General features: G+C 39.7%; 3 protein-coding genes across 7 annotated transcripts in view; all 3 read left to right on the forward strand.

Moving 5' to 3' along the window:
* The window catches only part of dcaf17 (ddb1 and cul4 associated factor 17), a 29,490-nt gene extending 28,508 nt beyond the window's left edge, over window positions 1-982 (forward strand). The window contains exon 17 of the mRNA XM_054787604.1: window positions 545-982. The gene's annotated coding sequence lies outside the window, so the exon portion shown is untranslated. The remainder of the gene's footprint in view (window positions 1-544) is intronic.
* Window positions 983-3,292: 2,310 nt separating this feature from the next.
* Window positions 3,293-8,501, forward strand: LOC129187852 (plasma membrane ascorbate-dependent reductase CYBRD1). Its single transcript, XM_054787611.1, has 4 exons — window positions 3,293-4,084; window positions 5,596-5,804; window positions 6,494-6,648; window positions 6,747-8,501. Exons 1-4 carry the CDS (start codon window positions 3,889-3,891, stop codon window positions 7,006-7,008), a joined length of 822 nt encoding a protein of 273 aa, XP_054643586.1. The 5' UTR covers window positions 3,293-3,888; the 3' UTR covers window positions 7,009-8,501.
* Window positions 8,502-8,529: 28 nt separating this feature from the next.
* Window positions 8,530-23,634, forward strand: part of dync1i2a (dynein, cytoplasmic 1, intermediate chain 2a) — a 48,086-nt gene continuing 32,981 nt past the window's right edge. The window contains exons 1-6 of one of the 5 annotated variants that reach the window (XM_054787597.1): window positions 8,530-8,646; window positions 11,406-11,523; window positions 13,519-13,633; window positions 15,832-15,919; window positions 20,446-20,535; window positions 20,789-20,904. In XM_054787597.1, the coding sequence (XP_054643572.1) occupies window positions 11,416-11,523; window positions 13,519-13,633; window positions 15,832-15,919; window positions 20,446-20,535; window positions 20,789-20,904 (517 nt within the window). In that variant the 5' untranslated portion in view covers window positions 8,530-8,646; window positions 11,406-11,415. The remainder of the gene's footprint in view (window positions 8,647-11,405; window positions 11,524-13,518; window positions 13,634-15,831; window positions 15,920-20,445; window positions 20,536-20,788; window positions 20,905-23,634) is intronic. The other 4 variants (XM_054787599.1, XM_054787595.1, XM_054787598.1 and 1 more) reach the window with 4 other exon arrangements.

A 23,634-nucleotide genomic window follows, 5' to 3' on the forward strand; every position in this document is an offset into this window, starting at 1 on the left:
CCCCCTATTGGTGGAGATTATTTGTACATTTAACGTTATATGTAACATTCTGCTAGATTTGTCCTCTCATTTTATAATGTGCATGCATGACCCAAAAAAACATGTTTGGTAATCTGTTTAGATGAGCTACCATGTGACTACGGATAATAATTTTTGTTAATCATGAAGACAAATATGCTTGGGGCGGAGCAGACTTGCCCCACACTGTCCCACTGAGGCACAGGAAGTTGGTCTATTCTGAGAAGTGCATCCAGCCAAGTGGCTGAGGAAAAGAGAAAAAACCACAAGGTTGAATGCACACTGATGTCGTCAGCCTTGCAGCACTCGTCCCCTTCCCTGAAGGACGCACACAACATGTTAAGTCATGTCCATCTCTTTTCTAACCATTTTGCTGTTCAGGGTCACAGCAGGAAAACCACAGGAACATAACCCCTGAGGGCTGTCTCTAACTAACCTTTTTTTTTTTTTTGACAAAACTTCGTAAGCATTTGAATGCCTACTTTTAGCTTTCTTTCCCTCTCCTGTCTCTCTTTTCTCTTTGCAGGGAACATCAGAGCACTGTGTACCAATGACTGGCTAAGCAACAGCAACCCATAAATAATATTAGCAATTTTACAAGAACAGAGTCAAAATATTAAGAGAAAAAAGTTGTAATCTAATAATACTATGAGGAAAAACAGCGTCATTTTAGTAGCATAAAGTTGAAATATTAAAAAAAAAAAATTTCAAGTCGTAATATGATGAGAAACAAAATAAAATTGTAATTTTTGGAAATTAGGCGCATGTTGGCCAACACTGTAACAGTCTGGAGTTCAGGAAAACCTGGGTTTGATTCTCCGGGTACTCCGGTTTCCTCCCACATTCCAAAAACATGCATGTTAGGTTAACTGGTGACTCTAAATTGTCCATAGGTATGAATGTGAGTGTGAATGGTTGTTTGTCTATATGTGCCCTGCCATTGTAATAATCTTAATGAGGTTTTAAGTAGAGCTACAATATGCAACAAGAAGGGGGAGTGAGACAAAAAACATTTAGAAAAAGTAATTTATTGAAAACCACACTTAAACTGAAATAGGCTGTTTATCAGACCATCGCTCAAAAAATAACAAAAAACTCTCCAAACCAGAACAAAAAATGTTCTCAGTAGGACTCAGTAATGAGAAGCTCCACCGTTCTTGTTAATCACTTCAAAAATTGCTTTAGGCATGCTTGATGTGAGTGTTTCCAGGAGGCTAGTGGGAACATTGCTCCAAGTGGTGAAGATGGCTTCACCAAGGGCATCAACTGTCTGGAACTGATGGCCATTTTTATAAACTTCCCTTGCCATCCATCCCCAAATGTTCTCTATGGGATTTAAATGAGGGGAACATGCAGGATGGTCCAAAAGAGTGATGTTATTCTCCCTGAAGAAGTCCTTGGTCAAGCGAGCATTGTGAACTGCAGCGATGTCCTGTTGAAAAACCCAGCTGTTACCACACAGACGAGGGCCCTCAGTCATCAGGGATGCCCGCTGCAACATTTGCACGCAAGCGGCCGCCGTTTGACGACCCCGCACCACCTGAAACTCCAGTGTTCCACTGAATGAAAAAGCACCCCAGATCATGATGGACCTCCTCCACTGTGCCGGGTAGAAAACATCTCAGGTGGGATCTCCTTGTCATGCCAGTAATGTTGGAAGCCATCTGGACCGTCAAGGTTACATTTTTTCTCATCAGAGAATAAAACTTTTTTCCACCTTTCAATGTCCCATGTTTGATGCTCCCTGGCAAAGTCTAAACGGGCAGTTTTGTGGCGTTGAAGGAGACGAGGTCTTTGAATTCCTTTTTTGTTTTTTAAAACCTTTTCCCGCAGATGCCGTCTGATGGTTATTGCGCTGCAGTCGGCACCAGTAAGGGCCTTAATGTGGGTGGAAGACCGCCCTGTGTCTTGATGGACAGCCAATCGGATCCTGCGGTACTTTTTTTGGGTCTACCACTTGACTTTTTTGTTCCATAATGCTCAGGATCTTTCAAAAAATGTAGAATGACTGATTTACTGCACCCAACCTCAGCAGCAATGGCACGCTGCGAGAGGCCTTGCTTATGCAGCTCGACAATCCGACCACGTTGAAAAAGAGAAAGTTTCTTAGCTTTAGCCATCTGGAGGGCATGACAGTGTGAATGCCTGACAGAAAATGAACATTTTGAGCAGATTTTGGCTTTTATAGCCTGGGGACTTTTGATCAGCTGATAAACAGCCTATTTCAGTTTGATTGTTGTTTTCAATAAATTACTTTTTCAAAGTGCTTTTTGTCTCACTCCCCCTTCTTGTTTTTGCATATTGTAGCTCTACTTAAAACCTCATTAAGATCCAAATGTGCAAAATGCAAATTCTAGCAATTTTTCAACTGTTTTTAAGATTTTGATCAGGAATGTATTATGGGAAGAAAATCATAATATTACGAGACAAAAATGTATGGAGATGATGTAAGTAAAAAGTTGAAATATTTGGGAAAATTAAACAGCAAAAATGGGGAAAAACAGCAAAGAGTAAGCCTGTCACGATAAAAAAATTTGCTGGTGGATAATCGATAATTTCAACCTTTTTTTTTTTTTTTTTTTTAGACCATATTAAGTTGATTGTTCAATGATCACCGTCATGTCACATGAGCTACTAGATGGTACTCAAGTGTAGCGTATCTGTGTGAGGCACAGAAGATGCCTACTGTAGCACTTAGGGATTGTGGGGTGTCACCACTTCACATACCCCGAGTATGTAGTTATACATTTACTTCGCCGAGCCAACGCCTCAGCAAGCGCCAACCACACATCCACATTGGAACTGTGGCATTCGGCTTTGAAAATATCGCTTTTGTGCTTTCGTTCATATTAGCGTTTTCTTGCTAACTGCTAGCTAGCACTCACTGTATTCAATCACTACGCCCCGCCTCCACGTACGGTGACAAAGACGCTGAATAACTAGGAGGACGCTCACTCTTTCCCTTAATTTGACTGCACAACTAATGCGCTCAGACACAAGCAGAGTGAACCCTCTTCTCATCCAGCCTGTGTGCTACAGCAAGACTGGCATAGTACATATCGCACATGTCAGTTTATCGAGGCGTCGAAATGATCGACCTCATTTTTTTCTTTTGTGCGATTAATCGTTTTAACGATCATCGTGACAGGCCTAGAAAAGAGTGAAGTTGAGACAAATAATAGGCTGTTTCATCTATATGACATATAATGTCTTAGCATATTACAAAATATCAAAGTAACAAAGTTGGAGCCTCTCATTTTTCATTTTGTGGTCCTCGCTGCTAGAAAACGTTAGGAAACCCCTGCTTTAAAGCAACCTTTTTTTCGCAGGTGGAATGAAGTATTTGACATTTTGGCAGGCTGGGTGTAGGTAGTCTCAGACAGTCTTTGCTTGGTTAAATCAACCTGATTATTCAATTTCATAGGAACATTTAAGACATGGCTTTGCATAACTTTACAAAAGCCCAGAGGGAGGGACCTGGTGCCTCGAACTTTTAGCTCGTTGCCGCATTTAGCGGGGATTTGTGGATGTGGGTCGTAAAGCGTAAAGGTTAGTAAAAATTCTGGGGACCATGGGGAGAAAAAAAAAATCACACTGAGTTACGGAATTGATGGAATGACGGATATAACAAAGCATGACAGAGAAAAACGATCATAAATGATTATAAAACACGCCACGGGACACAAACAGGAAATATTCCAGTCTCGTATAACCAGCAAAGTTACAAAACTCCCTTCTTTTCTTCCCTCCAAACATTTGCGCAGCAGCGCGTCACGTGACCTCAAGAAGTCCGTCCTCACCAGAAACTCTTCGTCATCTTCATCATCCTCAAGCGTGGCCTGCAGCTGACAGCCAGACAGTCATACGACGATGGCCGCCATGGAGAACTACAAACTCTTTCTGATCACTTTGTTTTCCGCTGCGGTGCTGGGCGTCGTCTCCATCATATTCGTACTGAGATGGGTTCTGCACTTTAAAGAGGGTCTGGCTTGGGACGGAGGTTCGGCCGAGTTCAACTGGCACCCGGTGCTGATCGTCTGCGGGTTTATTGTCCTGCAGGGTCTGGGTGAGTTGACTTTTCTGAAGTGTTTGTGTTGCGAAAGGTTGCACAACAAGCATGCGTTCAGCGTCTGGGGGAGAGGGGGCGTGGCGATAAACTTAAACACGAGTTTCAGCAAAACTACGAATCCAGTGATGTGATGTTTTGCAACGTTTTTGTGCAGTTGAGATGTCAAAGTTAGCAGTATTCGTCGCAGCAGTCATTGCACGAGTACTACTACTACTGCTCAGTGTAGAATGTTATATGTGCATATAATATCTGTCAACAATCCCGTTTTTCACCGGGAAAATACTGTATTTTGTCCTTCTTCCTTGTCTTAACATCCTATAACCAGTCCTTCAAAATAAAATAAGACATTTGGGTAAGCCAGCATCCCCCCTCACTGTCCCTTATTTTTCGGGAATATTCCCCCCGTTTGTTTAATAATGCAAATGCTGACAGGTGACTAATTGTCACATAAATACTTTACTCCAACTCTTCCAAAATAGAGAAAACGAGTCGTTCAAAACTCTTGCTTGTTACTGAATCGTGACTCCCAGGTACTCGTCTTTGTTAACGCCTTCACAGGTACATGATGAAGACCCGATTTTCACTGATTCATGGCTACTTGATGAATATTCAAGTTTCACTGACTTAACTAAGATTTGATTTTCACTGACTCACGGTTACTAGACGAAGACTTGAGTTTACTGACTCACGGATGCTCAATGAAGCCTCAAGCTTTAATGACTCTCAGTTGCTCGATGAATACTTGAATTTCACTGACTGACTGACAGGTATTCAATAAAGACCTGAGTTTTACTGACTCAAGGGTACTCGACAAAGACTCAAGTTTACTGACTCTCGGGTACTCGGTGAACACTCGAATTTCACTGACTCAAGGGTGCTCAATGATGCGCCAAGACTCACTCCACTCACCTGTACTCGATGAAGTCTCGGGTTTCACTGACTCACAAGTACTCGATGACTGCTCGAGTTCCACTGACTCACGGGTGTCTCACATAATCTTGAGTTTCACTGACTCACGGTTACTCTATGAAGCCTCGAGTTACAATGACTCACAGGTACTTAACTGAAGACACAATTTTCACTGACTCACTGGTACTGGAAGACTCAAGTTTCAGTGACTCACAGGTGCAGGACGAGCATCTGCAGCTCGGCTGCCGAACTGTAGATGTGAGTCATGAAGGAATAATTGAAAACTGCATGTGTGAGATTGTTTTGACAATTTGTGAAGAGTTATCTTGCTAATCTACTGTACTGTATAATCATCGCTGCAAGCTACAGCCACACTAATAAACATGTCGTGCTTCCATGTGTCAATGTGCCAAGCAAACACTATTAGTCAGCTATTTTAGTAGATGCTAATAAGATGTACAGGTGCATTTCATTTGCACAATGGATCCACTTCTCAAAGATGAGGAATGTGTTTCATGTCTTTTTATGAAGTGGATTATAGTTAGCTGTGAAGAGTTATACAATAAGACACGCTGAATGATGACTCTTTTCTCTTTCAGCCATCATCGTGTACAGACTCCCATGGAGCTGGCAGTACAGCAAGCTTACAATGAAGTTCATCCACGCAGGCTTGAACTTGGTGGCCTTCATTTTTGCTGTTGTGTCGATGGTGGCGGTTTTTGACTACCACAATGCCGCCAAAATCCCCAATATGTACAGCCTGCACAGCTGGCTGGGTCTGACAGCTGTGATACTCTATGGTGTGCAGGTAAATGCGCTCTATTACATTGTTTTTTCACTTCAAATAGTAATGTCTAACAATTTTATATAACCATGTACAGCATCTGACAAAAGTGAGTACAGTAGATCCCTGCTATTCGCCAGTGTTGCGTTTACAGACCACCCGCAAACGGCGACAAATGAGCGAGCAAGTAGTTAAGGCGCTCACACTGCACCACATGGACTACGCGAGTATCGAAGTAAACACTGTTTTTTAACATTATGAGAGCCCTCTAGACATGGAGTAAAACCACTATAGTCACCTTTACATGCCTATTACCCAATATAGTAGCCTTAATAAGAGAAAATAAGACATACATAAGATACAATATAGACTCACAAATTACCATTGGGAGAGTTCCTTGTTGTTCTTTTTTTTTACTTGAGGTTTCTTGACAGTACTTCCTGCAGTGGCTATTGTCTCATCAGTGTAACATTACTGACACCTAGTGACCAGTGTAGAGTTATACATATCATCACAACATCTTTGAATACGTCTTCTGAATTATTTATATTTGCATTTTATTTGAAAATGCATATTACACATGATTATTGCACAGGTGTGCCATCGGTGTGCCATCAGTTAAAAGACCGTGGACTTTAAGTTGATTCTAAATTGCATATTTATGTTGATAATTTGTTTTTATATTATCTGTGACTAGTGGATGTTTCCTGCAGCTTGTTTTAGGGTTTGGCATGTACTTGATACCTGTGACACCTGTATCCTGGAGGGCGGCCTTCATGCCTGTGCATGTCTACAGTGGTCTTCTACTCTTTGCATCCATTATAGCAGTGGCACTTATGGGCATCACTGAGAAACTTATATTTGCGCTGTAAGTCAAGAAAAAAAAATGATGCCTTTCATACAGAGAAGCGATAATATGATGGAGGCATTCATGTAACTGAATTTTACTGCAACTTTCTCATGTAGGACCAACCCCAAGTACAAAGACTCTCCTCCGGAGGCAATATTTGTGAACGTTCTGGGATTCCTTCTGGTCGTTTTCGGAGCGCTGATCCTGTGGATTGCCACTCGGCAGTCTTGGAAACGGCCCAGTGAGCAGATCTTGCATAGCTTGCATTCCGATCGGGCCGGTGAGGAGAGCACAAAAGTGGGTCCGGCTATGTCTCAGCTCTCGGAGGAAAACGATGCTGAAGCCACAGGGGAGCTCCGCAGGAGGAGTAATCATTAGATGATCTACAGTATGTGTAAAAAAGTGATTCAGAGCTGGGGCTCGGATTGTCAGATGAATGTATTGGTCATAGAAAGTGCAGTTTTTCATATTTGATATAGTAGTACACAATTCACACACAGTGTATTGTACAAGTAAACACTGTGTCCTTCCTGCATTTCTCTCTTTAAAATACAAGAAATACTTTATGCTGTTGTTGTATGTTGTTTTCTGCATGGAAAACTATCGTTATTCTCTATAAAATGTGTTTTTGGTTCATATTATTTCCTTGGTTTTTGTAAGTTTTGCTTTTCATCTGACCTTTTGGAAAGAATTACAGTAATCCCTCGGCAGTTCGGGCTGTTCATTTTGCAGCTTCACTCTATAATAATTTTACCAAAAATATAGTATATTAATAAACAGGGGTGTCACAAGACACTCAGAGACAAGACGGGACGAGATTTTAACATTACTTTTGAGAGAATTACAATGAAAAAATATAAAAAATATATGACAATTTATTGCAATCTACTAATTTAATTTCTACTACGTTACACTCTTCTGCACTCTGTGTGTATGTTAGCGGCCACGCCTCCACCCACCGAGACTAAGAGACTGTAATGACTGACAGACGGGCTCACTCCGTTCATGCCGTTGTTTTATGGGACAATCTTGCCAAGGTGCTGAAACCAATGCACAGAGTGTACACTCTTCCTGCCTGTTTGAAGGCGAGAGATGACGAAAACAGACGCGCATGCACATGGCAATATATTGAGGCTGGCAAAATTATGAAGTTCATTTTCATTTATTGTGTGATTAATTAATTCATTTATTATCATCCCAGGTCTACAGTCCCACAAGAGAGTTTTTTTCTGAATGAAAAATCTTGTCACGTTTTAATCTTGCCAGATCTTGTGACACCCCTATTAATAAATTATGCTGTTTTGTGGTTGACTACGGCTTATTATTGGTCTAAAATATGCTTGTTCAAGCATTTTCTTTTGCCTAGTGTAAGTATTTTCAAGCATAAAAATGGCTAAATGAAGTAAAATACAAATATAAAGTTACATTGATGACACAATAGCTGCATTGCGAAGTTTGTAAACAGGTTTTTTATGATTCAAAATGAAAAGATTCCATTTATAAATAAGGAATCCTACCTCCAAATTCACACAACCAATTAACCGCAATAAACGAGGGAATACTGTAATGATGAATCTGTAATGCTGCTGTACAAAATAAGGTATTTTTGCTATATTTTCGAGTGTTTGGAACGGATTAATTGGATTGACTTGTTTTCCATCGGTCTTCGTAAATTTCAAGTTTCGCCGAACCTTTTGGAACGAATCAGTAATAAAAACCGTGGTTCCGCTGTAGTAAGACTACTAACTGTTCATTTTCTGTATTTTTTGTGCTCTGCCCGTTGTATGCTTTTATCTTTATTTTATTGTTCAAGTTTCAAGTGTTGTTCTTTCCCGTCTTTTATATGAGTGCCTTGTACTGTTCCGTAAGGCTCTATTCTTTGAATAAAATGATAAAAACCGATAACTTCCTCTTACGCATACGCCAATCGCCTATTTTGGCCCTTCACGGCAGCGGTAGTTCGCTGGTTTGTTTTGACTTTTGACGAAAGGTGTTCTGCCCCGAACGGAGTTAAAGGTTTGTAGGCTACTAAACATTTAATCTTTAATATTTAAGTTATTTCTCAATGTTTGGGTAGGCTCGTTTGCTTTATTTGAAGAGATGCTCGCGAATGACAGCCCCGCTGAGCTAGCAACTGCTAACTGCCATAGCTAGTTGCTATGCTAACCGGCGGTACTGCTCTATGAATTACTGTCTCGGTTAACTAAGACATGTTTTGAATGATATTGCTTATATAAACACATGTTTAGCTTTACATGTGCGTATTCTGTCTGTGTCAATATGTATTGTGTGTACCAGTAAATGGCAGTAAGCCATATCGTAGCATGGGAGGCTAACTGTGGCTGTGATCTAGACAATGGACCTCAGTCAGAGGTGTCTCGAGTGGAGATGTGGTTTGAATATTTATTCAGATTACCTTTTTATCTCTATATGTGAAAGTGCCCACATCTGGCAAGTATAATGTGTTTTGTTTGAAAAGGATGCTAGCCATGAGGGAAGAGCTATGAATAGCAGGGTGGGGCTTTAATGTTAGCAGTCTGTTGACAGGCCTTTAGTTTGATGTTAGATAAATATTAGCGCTGCCAGAAATAGCTCGTTAACGGCGGGAACTAATTTATTTCATTACATTAACACGACAGTTAGAAGCATAATGCAATGTCCCCACACAGTCGCACAGTCTGACGCTCTTTTTTTTTTTTAAACTTTATTCTGACCTGAGCACACAATAGCAGTGCAATTCCAACACTGTGTATCTTCAACTGGTATCTGGTGGTCCTCGGAATGAACGAGACAACTGCGAGGTGCATTCATGGACACTCCGAAAATCCGAACATTATTATTTTTTGGGGTATGTGTGGTCTAAATAAAAAGAAAAACATAGAAAAACAATAAGTGTATATTCTTAAAACTCAGTAATGTAATTCTTACCGCGGAAGTACAATTTGGTGCATCTAGTGTGCACGGACATCTAACATTTTCACTCAAAACGTGAATTTAAATTAAATTCAACTTAAATTACTTGATTTCAATTTTCAGTTCATTTGGGACTGTTAATATATATATTTATTTATTTATCCATATTTATAATTGTGTCCTGTCGTTTATCCTTTTGCTCGTAAACTACAGTTAAAATGGACATTTTTCAAACATGGTTGGAAATGGTCATTAATCATGATTAATTTGAAAACGGATTGATTATTAATTTTATTAAAAATTGTAATCATTTGACAACCCTAATAAATACACAAACTGTCATGCAGTGTCCATCAACACCTTCACAGTCTAGAGCTGTAGCTCAAATTATTCTGCCTTTTCATAGATAATGCTTGAATTCAAAACATGTGAATTCAAGTTAAATTACTGTAAGCTTTATTTTTGGCATATGTTTACTGTTGTAGAACTACACCGCATCATTTTAGTTAAATGAGGTATCCACACGGTGGCGGACAAGGGAAAACGCGGAACACAATCGAAAATGCTGCAAACTACCAGCATCCACCAGGGGGCTAGACCTGAGGGATATCCGTCTTAAAAGACATGAGCAGGATGCCCAAAATAAAGTTTGCAGAATAATAAGGGACACTTTGTTAAACACTTGGCAGTAATATTTTACAGTTATATAGAGCCACCAATTTCAAGATTCAAGATTCAAGATTCAAGAGAGTTTTATTGTCATGTACGGCCAAGTGTTTAACAAAAACATCAAGAAAAATGTACCGTTTCATTCCCTGGTCAAGCCCCGGTCACACCGCCCGAACTTTGCTGTAGCGTCCCTGGAGTGGTGAAAAAAATTAATCACCGCTCGTAACCGTTCACCACCGTTTAACTGACGTTGCTCCCCGTTAAGGCAACGGCGTATACGCTCGGGCACCGCTGATGGTCCCTCCTACCGCTCCGAAAGTTTTGACCTGCACAAAATAGCAAGCGGTGAGAAGCGGGCAATTTTCCGTCACGCCAAAGTTCATCACTGCTCCAACAACACCCAGTCAAATTTTGGCGCCGCTAGACGCAAGTTCGTGGACGCTTGGGTCCGCTAGGCAGAATTTGGCTATAAATACGGGGAGAAATGGACCAAGAAGCCCATTTGAAATAGCCGTTGAGTGCAGACCTCAGTTATATCGAATTTGCTCATCCACTAGAGGGCGGTCTCCACTCGTTTATCTGCTTGAACTGTACTACCATGGATGCTGAGAGACTTGCTATGATTGGTGCACTAGTCCAGCAGCAGAATCAGAACCTCCTCAGATTGCAACAAGCTGTTGACAGAAGGAGAAGAGAGAGAAGAAGGAGAGACAGAGTTGTGTGGGTCAGACAGTGGATACTGAGAAGCCCTGACCATGGACTGTATGACAAGCTGATGGTGGAGGTGAGGAATGAGGATCCACGAGCCTTCCAGCACTTCATGAGGATGCCACCAGCCCGCATGCGCAGAACGCCGCTCTATCGACGCTCACGTCACCGATAAACCAAAGTTCGCTACCGTTAAACCAACGCTAAAAGCAACGCCGGCTTCAGCGGTGCACCGCTAGGACAACGCCCGTGTTTTTGATTTTTTTTCCCCCATTTTGTGCTCGGTTACGAGCGGCGATGAATTTTTTCACCGCTCCAGGGACGCTACAGCAAAGTTCGGGCGGTGTGACCGGGCCTTTAAATTGTTATGATACAATAAGATGAACCAGTGTTGTATTTGTAATTCTGTACAATGCCACTTGGTTTCATGTGTGTTACGAACGGAAGACAAAACTTATGTTTTATTTATTTATTTTTTAATGCAGCTCTGGCATCATGTCTGACAAAAGCGAGCTGAAGGCAGAGCTTGAAAGGAAGAAGCAGCGTTTGGCACAAATCCGAGAGGAGAAGAAAAGGAAGGAGGAGGAGCGCAAAAAGAAAGAGGTGACATTTTTGCATTTAAAATGCATTTGCACATTATTATTATTATTATTATTATTATTATTATTACACATTATTAGAGAGACACTTTCTAAAACACAATCTTCAGTTTGGTCTCACATGTAAACCTGTAAGTTATAAGGGAGACTGGAGACTGAGCCCAGATGCATTATTTTTGCAGAGGTTACCTTTCAGGACCACCAGCAAATGGCGAAAGACATGAGTAATTAATACGGCCATAAAAATGTCTGTTTTTGACACACGGCACACTCTCCTGTTTTAATGATTAGATTAGATTAGATTCAGCCTCAGAACCATTCCATTCTCTTTTCAATTGCCATTGTTCACTTGTGACACAATCCAGGTTGGATCCCCAAATATGCCTCACACACTTATTAAACACAAGTAAAGTATCAAATGTATAGCTACTCACCACTAATCAATGATAATGGAAGATGATGGATGAACATATGGAATGGGAGTCATGGTGTAGACTTGAGCCTGGTTGCTAGATTTCCGGTAAACAATAAAATGTTTGTATCAGCTTATTGTATTGTATTGTATACAATTAATACAAGAAAATAAGACAATGTAACAGTATGGATAACATCATTATCTTATTTTTGTATTACATTCAGTTGTTTGCTAAATAAAATCAATAGCCCAAAATAACTACCAACTATTAGGACTCATTATAGCAGCAAGGTACTGAAAAAAATTCATACAATTTTGGTATCAGCCTGCTACCAACTAAATACAGGGCCAGTATGGCTCTAACTGATACTGATAGCGATACTTTTGAAGAGACATTTTTTCAAGATCAATGAATGAGTTTGTGTTTTTTGCCTTTCATTTTTTAATCATGATTATAATCAGAATAAAATACAGGACAAAAAATATCAATTAATTTATTTAAAATGTGATTTTAAAAATATACTGTAGCTACAACAATATCCATCCATCGATCTTCTATGCCGTTTATCCTCACTAGGGTTGCGGGGGTATGCTGGAGTCTATCCCAGCTGACTTCGGCCGAGAAGCAGGGTACACCCTGGACTAATCGCCAGCCAATCAGAGGGCACATATAGACAGACAACCATTCACACTCACATTCATACCTATGGACAATTTAGAGTCACCAATTAACCTAACATGCATGTTTTTGGATGTGGGAGGAAACCGGAGTACCCAGAGAAAACCCACACACGCACGGGGAGAACATGCAAACTCCACACAGATGCCCAATGGAGATCCGAACCCAGAACTTCCACATCTCCTGACTGTGTGGCCAACATGCTCACCACCAGTCCACCGTACGGCCCATTACAACAATATAAGACTAGCAAAACAAAATAATAAAATAATTCTCTTTTTATTACACACATATTACTTATATATATTTTTATTAGTTTGAATAGTGTGCAAAAATAAGCCAACAAAAGGAAAACTACTGTTAGCTCTCATTCAAATCCTTTGTCTTTTTGCCCCCAATGCTCTCTTGTGTCCAAGGACATAAAACATAAGAATATAAAAATATAAACAACACAACAAAAACAACAGATATTACTGAAATTAAAAGAATAGAAAAATATCAGTCGCGTTACACGAGAATCGATCCTTATACTACCGATATTTGGATCAATTTGCCCACCCGTACTTTTGAGGCTAGCAGGCTAGAGAAGCTGCGTCTATAAAATCCACACTGCTCGCCTGGGTGGAATCCCAGCAAGGATATATTCATCCATAATAATTCGGTTGTGTTCACCTCACTGAAAGCTTAGAGGTCGGATTGACAGCGGGCGCTCGTGCTGACGTAGCCAAACACACTTTTGCATCTCACAGTACACAACTATGGTGCCTTCAAGGAAGGCCGAAGAAAGTGCAACATCTCAGTGCTTGACAACGGAAAAATCAGTGATGCGTAAAGACATAATCATGAAAAAATTAATTCTGGGGGGGAAAAACGTTGGGTTGATTGCTGTTGTCCTTATAAAACAGGCGGAACTGCTGAAGGATGCCGCCGTTCACCATGACGACACTGACTTGGAGAAAAAGAGGCGTGAAGCTGATGCTCTGCTACAGAGCATTGGTATAACATCAGATGTCCCTGTTGGTAGGTGACTTGTTACCTGTTCAAGTCAGTCACATTTGAAGCTCTGTTTAATTACTACTTAATTGGTATTGATTCATGAGAAAAGTTGACTGGCTGCATCTGTCATGTGATCCTATTTGTCGTGGCCAAGGTAATTGTACCATTCGGTTTTAATAAACTGTATATAATTGGGGGTTAAAATCATGTTATACAGTGGTCCCTCGTTTATGGCGGTTAGACCCGACTGCGATAAGAAAATTTCCGCCATGCAGGATTCCTTCTTTAAAAATTGGATGTTTTTGTACTTGTGACTCAGAAAACAAGAAAACTTGTTCTCGATCTTCTAAATATACTTTTTTATACGCTTTTTAACATTATTAGAGCCATCTAGACATGAAATAACACCCACATAGTCACCTTTACATTCCTATTGCCCAATATGGTAGATATAATCAGAGAAAATAAGACATTTAAGGTTACCATGTTGGGGAAAAGAATCAATGTCAGACAGGAAGTGACCTAGGGGGTTTAGAATTAACTTTTAGCTTGTTGTGGGCTATGGCTGCAACAGTAACATTAGTGTTGTTATTATTAAGGGTGCACAATAATCGGGCCGATATGAGAGAATTATGTCATACCGATAAATCCGATTTAAATTAAAAATAACAGATTTAAAAAAAAAAAAGCTCCAATGAGGTGAGATTACCCATGCTAAGCATGTGAGCAAATCAAGCGCTCCTTTTTTCTCCTGCCTGACGTTAACGGCCTGTCGTAACTTCCTCAGAGCTCACTTGTAAACATTCACTTTCCCAGGAAAGACAGTTTGTGTTCTAGTTGTACCAAATGGGAAAAAACCCCATCGAGCACACAAAAAACCCTTATCAGCGCCGTGCCGTTTGAAAAGTGCAAAAGGTTTGCCAGAAACCTTTGTGGCGTCACACCGACTGCTCAGAGCATGTGTCTGAATATAGCAAACTTTGCTGGGCCACAGCAGGTGGCTCCCTCCGCTCTATCCTCTGGTTCTCCTGATGATAGTGATGTGGTAGTAGTAATGTTGTGATATTTGATTAGGACTAATCAACAGGTACAGTTGGTCAAATCCTAATTTGTTCCAGTCCTCCTTATCTTACTACAATTAAATCTATATTTTAAAAGTAGATATTAAAAAAGTTATCAGTACCACATCAGTTTTGAGAAGCAGAAAAGAATCGGTATCAGTTTGGGGAAAAAAAGATACTTTGCATCTCTAGTTATTATTATTATTATTATTATTATTATTATTAATGTGTCTGTTGTGAGATCATTTAAAGCAGCAATAAAAGCCTGTTGTTCCGGCAATCAATGCTGGTGCTTGTCTCACTGAACAATTACTGGCACCTAGTGACCAATGTAGAATACTACATTCACAAGTCAATGGTCTTAATGGCTTTTACTTATGCTTTAGTTCAATTCGCCATTTTTATGCTTGAAAATGCCTAATTTGGGCCAAAAATACGCACAATTTGCTTACATATGCAATTTTTTTGACTAATAGGTGAACTGTATTTGATTGTCAACCATGAAACAGCAATGATTTATTAATTGTTGAGGATGACTGTGTAGCTATTAGCCGATCTAATTTGATATAGCTTTGTATAATTATCCTATGTCTCCTTTAGAACAAAAAAAGGAAAATCCAAGTACAATATCAATTAATTTGATTCAACATTGATGCTCCCACCATAATTACTATTTTTAAATGGAGTGCAGAATTGCAGAAGATGACAAAATCTCATATGTTAATGTAATTTTAATGCAATGTGTGTCAGAAATATCAAACGAATGGCCTTGTAGATAAAGCCATTCCTTTTATGTGGATTCGAATTCTCCAATACAGTGTATATAATGTAAAAACAATATCACTTTTGCAACAGCAGGTGGCAGAAGAGATCCATAGAAAAAGTGTGCCAGTCACTTGCCATACAGACAGCTTTATTACAGTGTTGTTACTGCTATCATTTTTGCATTACTGCACTTTTTGAAACAATAATTGACTTATCTTACTATAAGATGTTTCCTCGTACTTGTCAAGAGGTGCGCGGTATTTGGAATCACAAAATGTGTATGGTTGTTATTGTCTCAGTGCTGTTATGGCAAAGCAATGTCATATTTTGTTGTGGTTTAAATGTGTTTTTTAAAATTATTTTTAAATGTGTTTTTTTTTTTTATTTTTAATGTAGCACCCCCTCCCATGTCTCCAACTGCCAAATCGGCAGACACACCAAGCGAGACCGGGAGCCAGGACTCTGATGGAGCCGTGGGACCAAGGTACGAGCACACACACGCAAACACACACACACACACACACACACACACACACACACACACACACACACACACACATTTCCCAGTCTTCACTATGGACTGATACAGTTGTGGGAGCGATATCATGAATTACAGTGCTAGATGATACAGTGAGTAGATTCCAGCCGAGTGCTTGTTTATGTGGTTTATGTGCCGTTGATTCAGCATGATCTTGAATTAACAATAAAACAGCAGGCTACAGTGATGCCTGGGGGACTTCTTAACCCCTAATTAGAGCCCCTTCCCTGGGCTGAAATTCAAGCTCCCCCCAGTGTCCCATCAGGCCCCTACCATCTACACATTGACTCATTTCCCTCACTGGCATGGCCATTTCCTACACACATGGAGGTCATGTTTTTTCCCTGAGGCTGCCGCCCCTTCCTTGCCTTCCTACACAACTCTGAGCCTTTGGTGTGACACGGTCTCGGCTGCACATTAACACCTTGTGTCATCACCCTCGCTGGGTCTGTGTGTGTATGCATTTTGAGTAGCACCCGCCAACCACCCCCACCCGATACATGAGTGGGTGGGCACCTTCACGGCTCATTTGAATTGTAAATATATATGAGAAATTTAATTTTCAGGCAAGATTTTAAAAAAATGCTGCTCTTTGTATGGTATTTTCAAAAACAGTGGTTCTACTATTTTCTGTCATGCCCCCCCACACACACACACAACCAAGACCAACGTGTCTTTTACGAAGTTACTGTTATTGACCATTGATTGCAGATTTTGATAATTTCTTTTAGCAAGTGTCTATTTTGTACAAATGAGTAAGGGTGTCAAAGTTGTCGTGTCACAAGATCTCGTGAGATTAAAATGTGATTTCCCATGGGCACTAGGCCTGGGAGGATAGTAAATTAATTAATCACACAATAAATGAATATCAACTCGTTCATTTTGCCGGCTTCCATATGTTAGTCCATATAACAGGCAGGAAGAGGGTTCACTCTGTGCATTGGTTTCGGCACCTGGACCCCTTTGTTCCATAGAGCAACAGCATGAACAGAGAGAGCCCTTTTGTCAGGCATACAGTCTCTTTACCTCGGTGGGTGGAGGCAAGGCCAGTAATACATGCATACAATGCAGAAGAATGTAGCCTCATGAGGAAAATGCATGGTAACGTAGTAGAAGTTAAATGAGTAGATTGCAATATATTGTCAGATATTTTTTATATATTTTTTTATGATTTTTTTTTTTTTAAGCATTTGGGCCACACTAAAATTCACAAAAATGGTGACAATTGAGACGCCCACATTACTACTACCACATCACTACCATCAGAGGAACCAGCGTATAGTGCAGGGGGCAGCCACCTGCTGTGGCCCAACAAAGTGGACTATATTCGGGCACATGCTCCGACGAGCCGGTGTGACACCACAGAGGTCTCTGGCAAACCTTTTGCACTTTACAAACGCCGCATTTGAGGTTTTTTGGTTTTTGAGGGTTTTTTTTTTTTCCCATTATTGGCCCGATAATTATTGGTCTGATCATTATCATGTACACTTGTACAAATTTGTATTCGGGCCACACTAAAAATAAAACACTGGTGAAAATTCTCAACTAAATTGAGACGCCCATAGGCGTCCATCTATTTTAAACACACTGTTCACTGCGCCGGCCCTCAGAACCCTCCTTTCACTGCTAACTCGTGACACCATCTAGTAGGTTTAATCCCAAATACACACTTATTAAACACAGTTCAAGTCTAAAATCTACAGCTTCTCACCCAAAATGCTAATGTATGATGATTTATGAGCACATGGAATTGGAGTCAATGTGTAGCCTTTAGCCGTCAGACTAGCGCTAGCAGCTGGCAGGCTAAAGAAGACGTTTCTCCAAGCTGCTTCTCAATAATCCACCTGGATTTATTTATTTGTTATTTAGATGTGGCAGTGTTGGAGAACGTTATATACAGTGTAAGTTTCACTTTTGCTTTCCAGCGCTCAACTATGGTGCGTGCGTTCAAGCACCGCTGAACAAACTGCGACATCTCAACGCTTGCCAAAAAAAACACTACCAGTGAAGCATGAAGACGTTAGGGGTGCAACCATTCAACACGCTTACCTACGTCATCCATGCAGAGGACAAAGAAGGAAGTGGATGTTTGAAGGTGCGGACTGATAGAAGAGGCGAGAGAATGCGACAAGGCAACGAAAGAGAAGGAAAACAAAATATGAAAAGCAGACAGAAAACGTGGCAAAACTGCAAGTTGAACACAGTGAACACGGCACTTACATACCACAACAGCACATCTTATATGTTGCATCATCCCCTCCCGAATGGAGCGGAAGATCTGAGGCGAGGTAAAATTAACGTAGTGCAAATCAGTGACTTTAAGGTTAATGTACCTTACACACATAACGTGAGCCGTGTGGAAGGCTAGCCTTTTCTTAACTATGACTACTTTCGAATGTGTAGCAGTTTATTACGATGGTAACGTGACTTCATACAGGGTTTATTTCATCTGCAAAAACAAAGTGTTGTGATGGAAAATAAAAACATTTTAGCTCACTAATTAGTAGCTGCTGATATCTGACAATACTGTGTAATGGAACAAGGAAGCGTGTGTCTCACTCAGTTAGTTTTACTTTTGATCACTTAATTTTACTTTGATCACTGCAAAAACTTATCTTATAAAGAATATTTGTCTTATTTCTAGTCAGCCTATCATACTTTAGGATTTATAAATGCACAGCTATCAACATAATGTAATTTAGTCTTAGTAATGTCTTGGTAAAGTCATTATTATTTCCCCTTTTTCCAGTAAATAGTTAGTCTGGGATGGGTAAATTCATCTACAAAAGCAATTTCTGGCCACCTCACAATTCGATGCGATTGCAATTCAGAGATGTGATGTGATGTGATGTGATGATAAAACGATTATCAATGCATCTTTTTTTGTGATCAATAGTTTGTCAATTTTTTCAAGCATAATTTTTTTCTATATATAATTTCTTTTTACTCACTGTGTATACTAAAATAAGCATATTTGTAATGATCCACAATTAAAATAAACCAGCAGGTTAATTTCCCGGCCCTATTTGACATTTCTAACGAAAAGACTGTTGAGATATATAAAAAAAAAAAAAAGCAGCGGCATGGGAAGATCCGCCTCTAGCAAGAATACTCAATCAACACCGGCTGCTTTTCTTCCTCTGAACTACTTTGACACCCCCAAATTCCCTCCACATCTGACAGCCAATCAAAACCATGGGAGACTCGTACAATTCGCTCTGGATGTGAACGCATCACTCACCCATGTAGCTGGTAACAGCCGCTCAGCACCACCAGTGTGGAATATTTGGCCATGAGTTTTTGCCCATCGCAGTTGTTTGTCGCCTCCCGTGTGTGGCGCCCATTACACTTAGGTGCACCACTATAAACTGTCCGGACGGCACTTCTGCTATCCTCCTTTTTGTTTCGTTTTTTTGTTCCGTCAGCATCGATTATTGACGTTTATGAATTGATTAATAATCGTCAAGATCCGCATTGGATTATTTCCCCCACACCTAATCATGTAGTCCATCAGACCCAAGAAAATACATTTTATTCCCAATGACAATGTGAATTTAAGAAAGAAAAGAATAAACCAATTGGTCTTTCATTATTTAGTGAAATGTTTTATTTTCTCGTGTATTTATAATTGCTCTTTAACCAAGCAAAAAATATGTTTTTTCCGATTACTTGATTCATCGAAAAAATTTTCAATACAATGTAATGTAGATGTGTACAAAATGGGAGCTTTTAACAGTGATACATGTATGCTGTACTTTTTAAGTGTATTACCACAGATTTATAAATTTGAATGTGTTTTCTGCAGAAAACACATTTCTGGAGACATTTTTATTTTTTTTAACCACATTTTTACAACTTGGCTGTGTCTTGAATGCTGAATCATGAGTAGGCAGGGATGCACTGTATAAATAAATAATAGCATGGAAATGAAATGGTAACGTTGCAGGCATAAGATGTTATGATGAGGACTGTTGATGATCTTGTTGTTCCAACTATTATGAATACCCCAAACAAGGGAACAATGGCGCATCAACACCATTATGAATATGAACACTTTAAAGTGATTGTACCAACGCTTGCGTCTGTTCCTGAGAAAGAATTCTGCACGCTGAGATCACCTCTTTTGTTGCCTTTGTTGAATCATCTAACCAGAAGTGTTTTCAAAAAACGACTGAAGATATGAACAGATAACACAGTATGGGGCGGGTTTCAGACTTTGTTTGTGTGGGAATTTTGACAGTTGCTATATCTATTATTTTTCCAATATTGCTATCTACAACTATATTTTTGCAGCAGGAAAACTTTGTTTTCCAACTTTTTAGTTTTATTTTTTTGCAGTGTGGTCCTAATTGTGTGTTTATAGTGTGTAAATGTGCATGTTGTACGCCATGATGCTAACCGTGCTTCATGTCCTGGTTGGTGCTCTTCTGCGTCTCTCACTAATGCTGCCTTGTTCCTGTGACACTAACCAGGACTCTGCACTGGGACTCTGACCCGTCCACTCTTCAACTTCACTCTGACTCTGAGCTGGGGTACTGGACACTCTCTTCTCTCCTTTCCTGGTCATTTTCCCTTCTCTCAATCTATGGCATGTTTACTTGTCATGACTCAATGAATCCACTTCAGCAAGTTCACTTGTGTCTGATCATTTAAACTTTGGCTGTAAAACTAATGTGAGCAGCTTGTCATACCATTTAACCATGTTTTGATCTGCACACGATTCCTCTGGTAAGGAGGTGAGAACTGATTTGTTTTGGGGTTTTTTTCATGTGGTTTATTGGTTTTTGCAGTGTTTGAATCAGTCTGTGCTTTTAGGCGCGGAACTCCCAAACTGGGAATGGCCAAAGTCACTCAGGTGGACTTCCCTCCACGAGAGACAGTGTCCTACACCAAAGAGACCCAGACACCTGTCATGACACAGCAGAAAGAAGGTGATATTTGTTTTTTCATGTTCTAGTGGTGTTTTCTGTCTGTCAGCTATACTCTCAGATATCTGATCTGTTTTGAAACATTCGAGAAGATTAACATTTATTAGTCATACAGTCGGGAAATTTATGTTAAACATGCAAAAACATTAACATAATTGTAATATAATACAATGAAATGTGCACATTAATGTTGAAAAAACAAAATATTGCACAAATAGTAGAAACTGAACTAATAACGTCCATGAGCTACCAGTTGGTTCTGCTGCAGTCCTCTTGTGTGTTTGAACCAGGGGTCACCAACGTGGTGCCCGTGGGCACCAGGTAGCCCCCCACGACCACATGAGGTGCCCGCAAGCCTGCTTTTCATTCAGGTTTTCAGTTAATAATGAAAGAACAGTAGAAAGAAATGCATTCTGAAATACAAAATGTGAGTTGTGGACACCAGCATTGAGTTATTGTTAATAATAATAATAATATTGTTATTGTTAATGTTCTGGTAAAACAAGCATATTCGCTTTGTTTGGGTTTAAAATAAGCTCTGAAAATAAATGTTACAAAAATGAGTAGCTCTTGGCCATTTTCATTTTATAAAAGTAGCTCTCACAAGGAAAAACATTGGTGACCCCTGGTTTGAACGATCCAGGTTCCGTTTCAGATTCCTTGTTTCGATTCTGGATTTTGATGTTTTTAAGAGGCAGGATCATAAAAGTTTGCATGGCTTAAATGAGGACGCTAAACGGAATAAAAACCTTTTTGGATTAAATGTGTGAACTTCTCCATGAATGGTTTAATGATATGAACTTTTTCATCAACTTTACCAGGAATAAAAATCACAATAATAACCCAGAACAATACAAAATAAACACTGTCTCTGTTAAGAAAAAGAAATACTCCAATTAAAAAAAACACACATGCAGTTATGTAGTGTATTGTTAAGCTAACATAGGAGGTGATATTTGAGCTGGATCACACATCTGTAATGGCGGAGTAAAATGCAATGCTTGTGATGTCCTTCAACATGTCTTGTTTCACTCGGTTTTACAATTCAGGAATTGCTGTTGGTGACATGGACGTGTATACGCTCTCCCAGGCAATTCTTACCGTCTGTCAAACATTTCTAACATTTCCTGAAATGTTGGTTTTTCAACCGTATTGAAAGGTTGCATTTCTTCTAGCGAGCGGCACTGTCTGTGAGCGCGCACCATTTTGCGCTGTTTCATTTTATATTTACTTTGCCGATCAAACGCCTCAGTAAGCGTTTACTGTCGGAACAAAGGCACTGCTGCACCGCCACACTGGAGCTGTGGAATTCGGCTTAGAAACCATGGCTTTTGTACCTTCATTTGTATTAGCGTTTGCTTGCTAACTACGACTACTACACTCACTAGTAGCCCCGCCTCCGTGTACTGGGGACAAAGAGGAGAGAGGAGGGATCGCGCTCTCCGCTCATTCCATTATAGAATCAATGTGCACAGACATGCACACTTGAGAGTGTGTAAGAGGGAATATTATAGTCATGTACTAAATAAGAACAAAAATAACATGAGAGCAACTTGGGGCATCTTAAATAGTATTATAAAGAACAACTTTAAGAAAGCAGACTACCCCCACTATTTCATGGTTGGAAACACTTACAGGAATGACATGAATGCGGTAGCTGAAATGTTTAATGAATATTTTGTAAATATTGGACAAAAACTGTAAGAAGAAATTCCAAAACAAGACACAATTGATGAAGGGAATGATATCATTAATAGGAATCTTAATTCTATGTTTCTCACTGCTGTAACCAAAAAGGAGATCACTGACATTGTTAACCATTTTAAGGCAAAAACATCAACTGATTGTCATGGAATCGAAATGGAAACAATTAAAAGAGTCATCAATGAGATCGCAGACTCGTTAACATATATTAGTAACTTATCATTTCAGACTGGAATATTTCCAAGCAAAATGAAAACAGCCAAGGTGGTTCCAATTTTCAAAAAAGGAGACAAACACCAATTTACAAATTATCGGCCAGTTTCCCTGTTACCACAATTCTCTAAAATTGTGGAGAAGCTATTTAATAATAGGTTGGACAAATTTATTAATAAGAATGAATTATTGGCTAGCAGTCAATATGGATACAGAGCCAACATTTCAACTTCTATGGCACTGATGGAAATCACGGAGGAAATCACTACTGCCATAGACAACAGAAGATGCGCAGTAGCAGTATTCATGGATCTGACAAGAGCCTTCGATACAATTAATCACACTATCTTAATTTCAAAATTAGAAAGGTACGGAGTTAGAGGTTCAGTCTTAAATTGGGTTAAAAGCTACCTAGCAAAGAGGAAACAATTTGTAAAGCTAGGAGAATATACATCTGGGAGTTTAAACACCACATGTGGAGTACCCCAGGGGTCCATACTGGGACCAAAACTGTTTAACTTGTACATTAACGACATTTGTAAAGTAACAAACGACTTAAAATTGGTCTTATTCGCCGATGATACCACCGCTTTCTGTTCTGGTGAAAGCACACAAGAACTCATTAAAAAGGTCAAGGATGAAATGGTCATATTAAAGTCATGGTTTGACAAGAACAGATTATCTCTGAATTTAAGTAAAAGTAAAATAATGCTATTTGGTAATAGCAGAAAGGATACGTACGATCAAATACAAATTAATGGAGTTGATATTGAAAAAGTGGAAGAATATAAATTCCTTGGGGTTGTAATAGATGAA

Source organism: Dunckerocampus dactyliophorus, chromosome 9 (genome assembly GCF_027744805.1).
Source record: "Dunckerocampus dactyliophorus isolate RoL2022-P2 chromosome 9, RoL_Ddac_1.1, whole genome shotgun sequence".
In the NCBI taxonomy this organism is placed as follows: Eukaryota; Metazoa; Chordata; class Actinopteri; order Syngnathiformes; family Syngnathidae; genus Dunckerocampus; species Dunckerocampus dactyliophorus.

Bases quoted from the DNA above. Each gene is read 5' to 3' on its own strand.
- LOC129187852 (XM_054787611.1), top strand. From the start codon at position 3,889: ATGGCCGCCATGGAGAACTACAAACTCTTTCTGATCACTTTGTTTTCC. The intron at 5,805-6,493 runs GTAAATGCGCTC...TGTTTCCTGCAG, and splicing joins TGATACTCTATGGTGTGCAG to CTTGTTTTAGGGTTTGGCAT. The intron at 6,649-6,746 runs GTAAGTCAAGAA...TTTCTCATGTAG, and splicing joins GAGAAACTTATATTTGCGCT to GACCAACCCCAAGTACAAAG.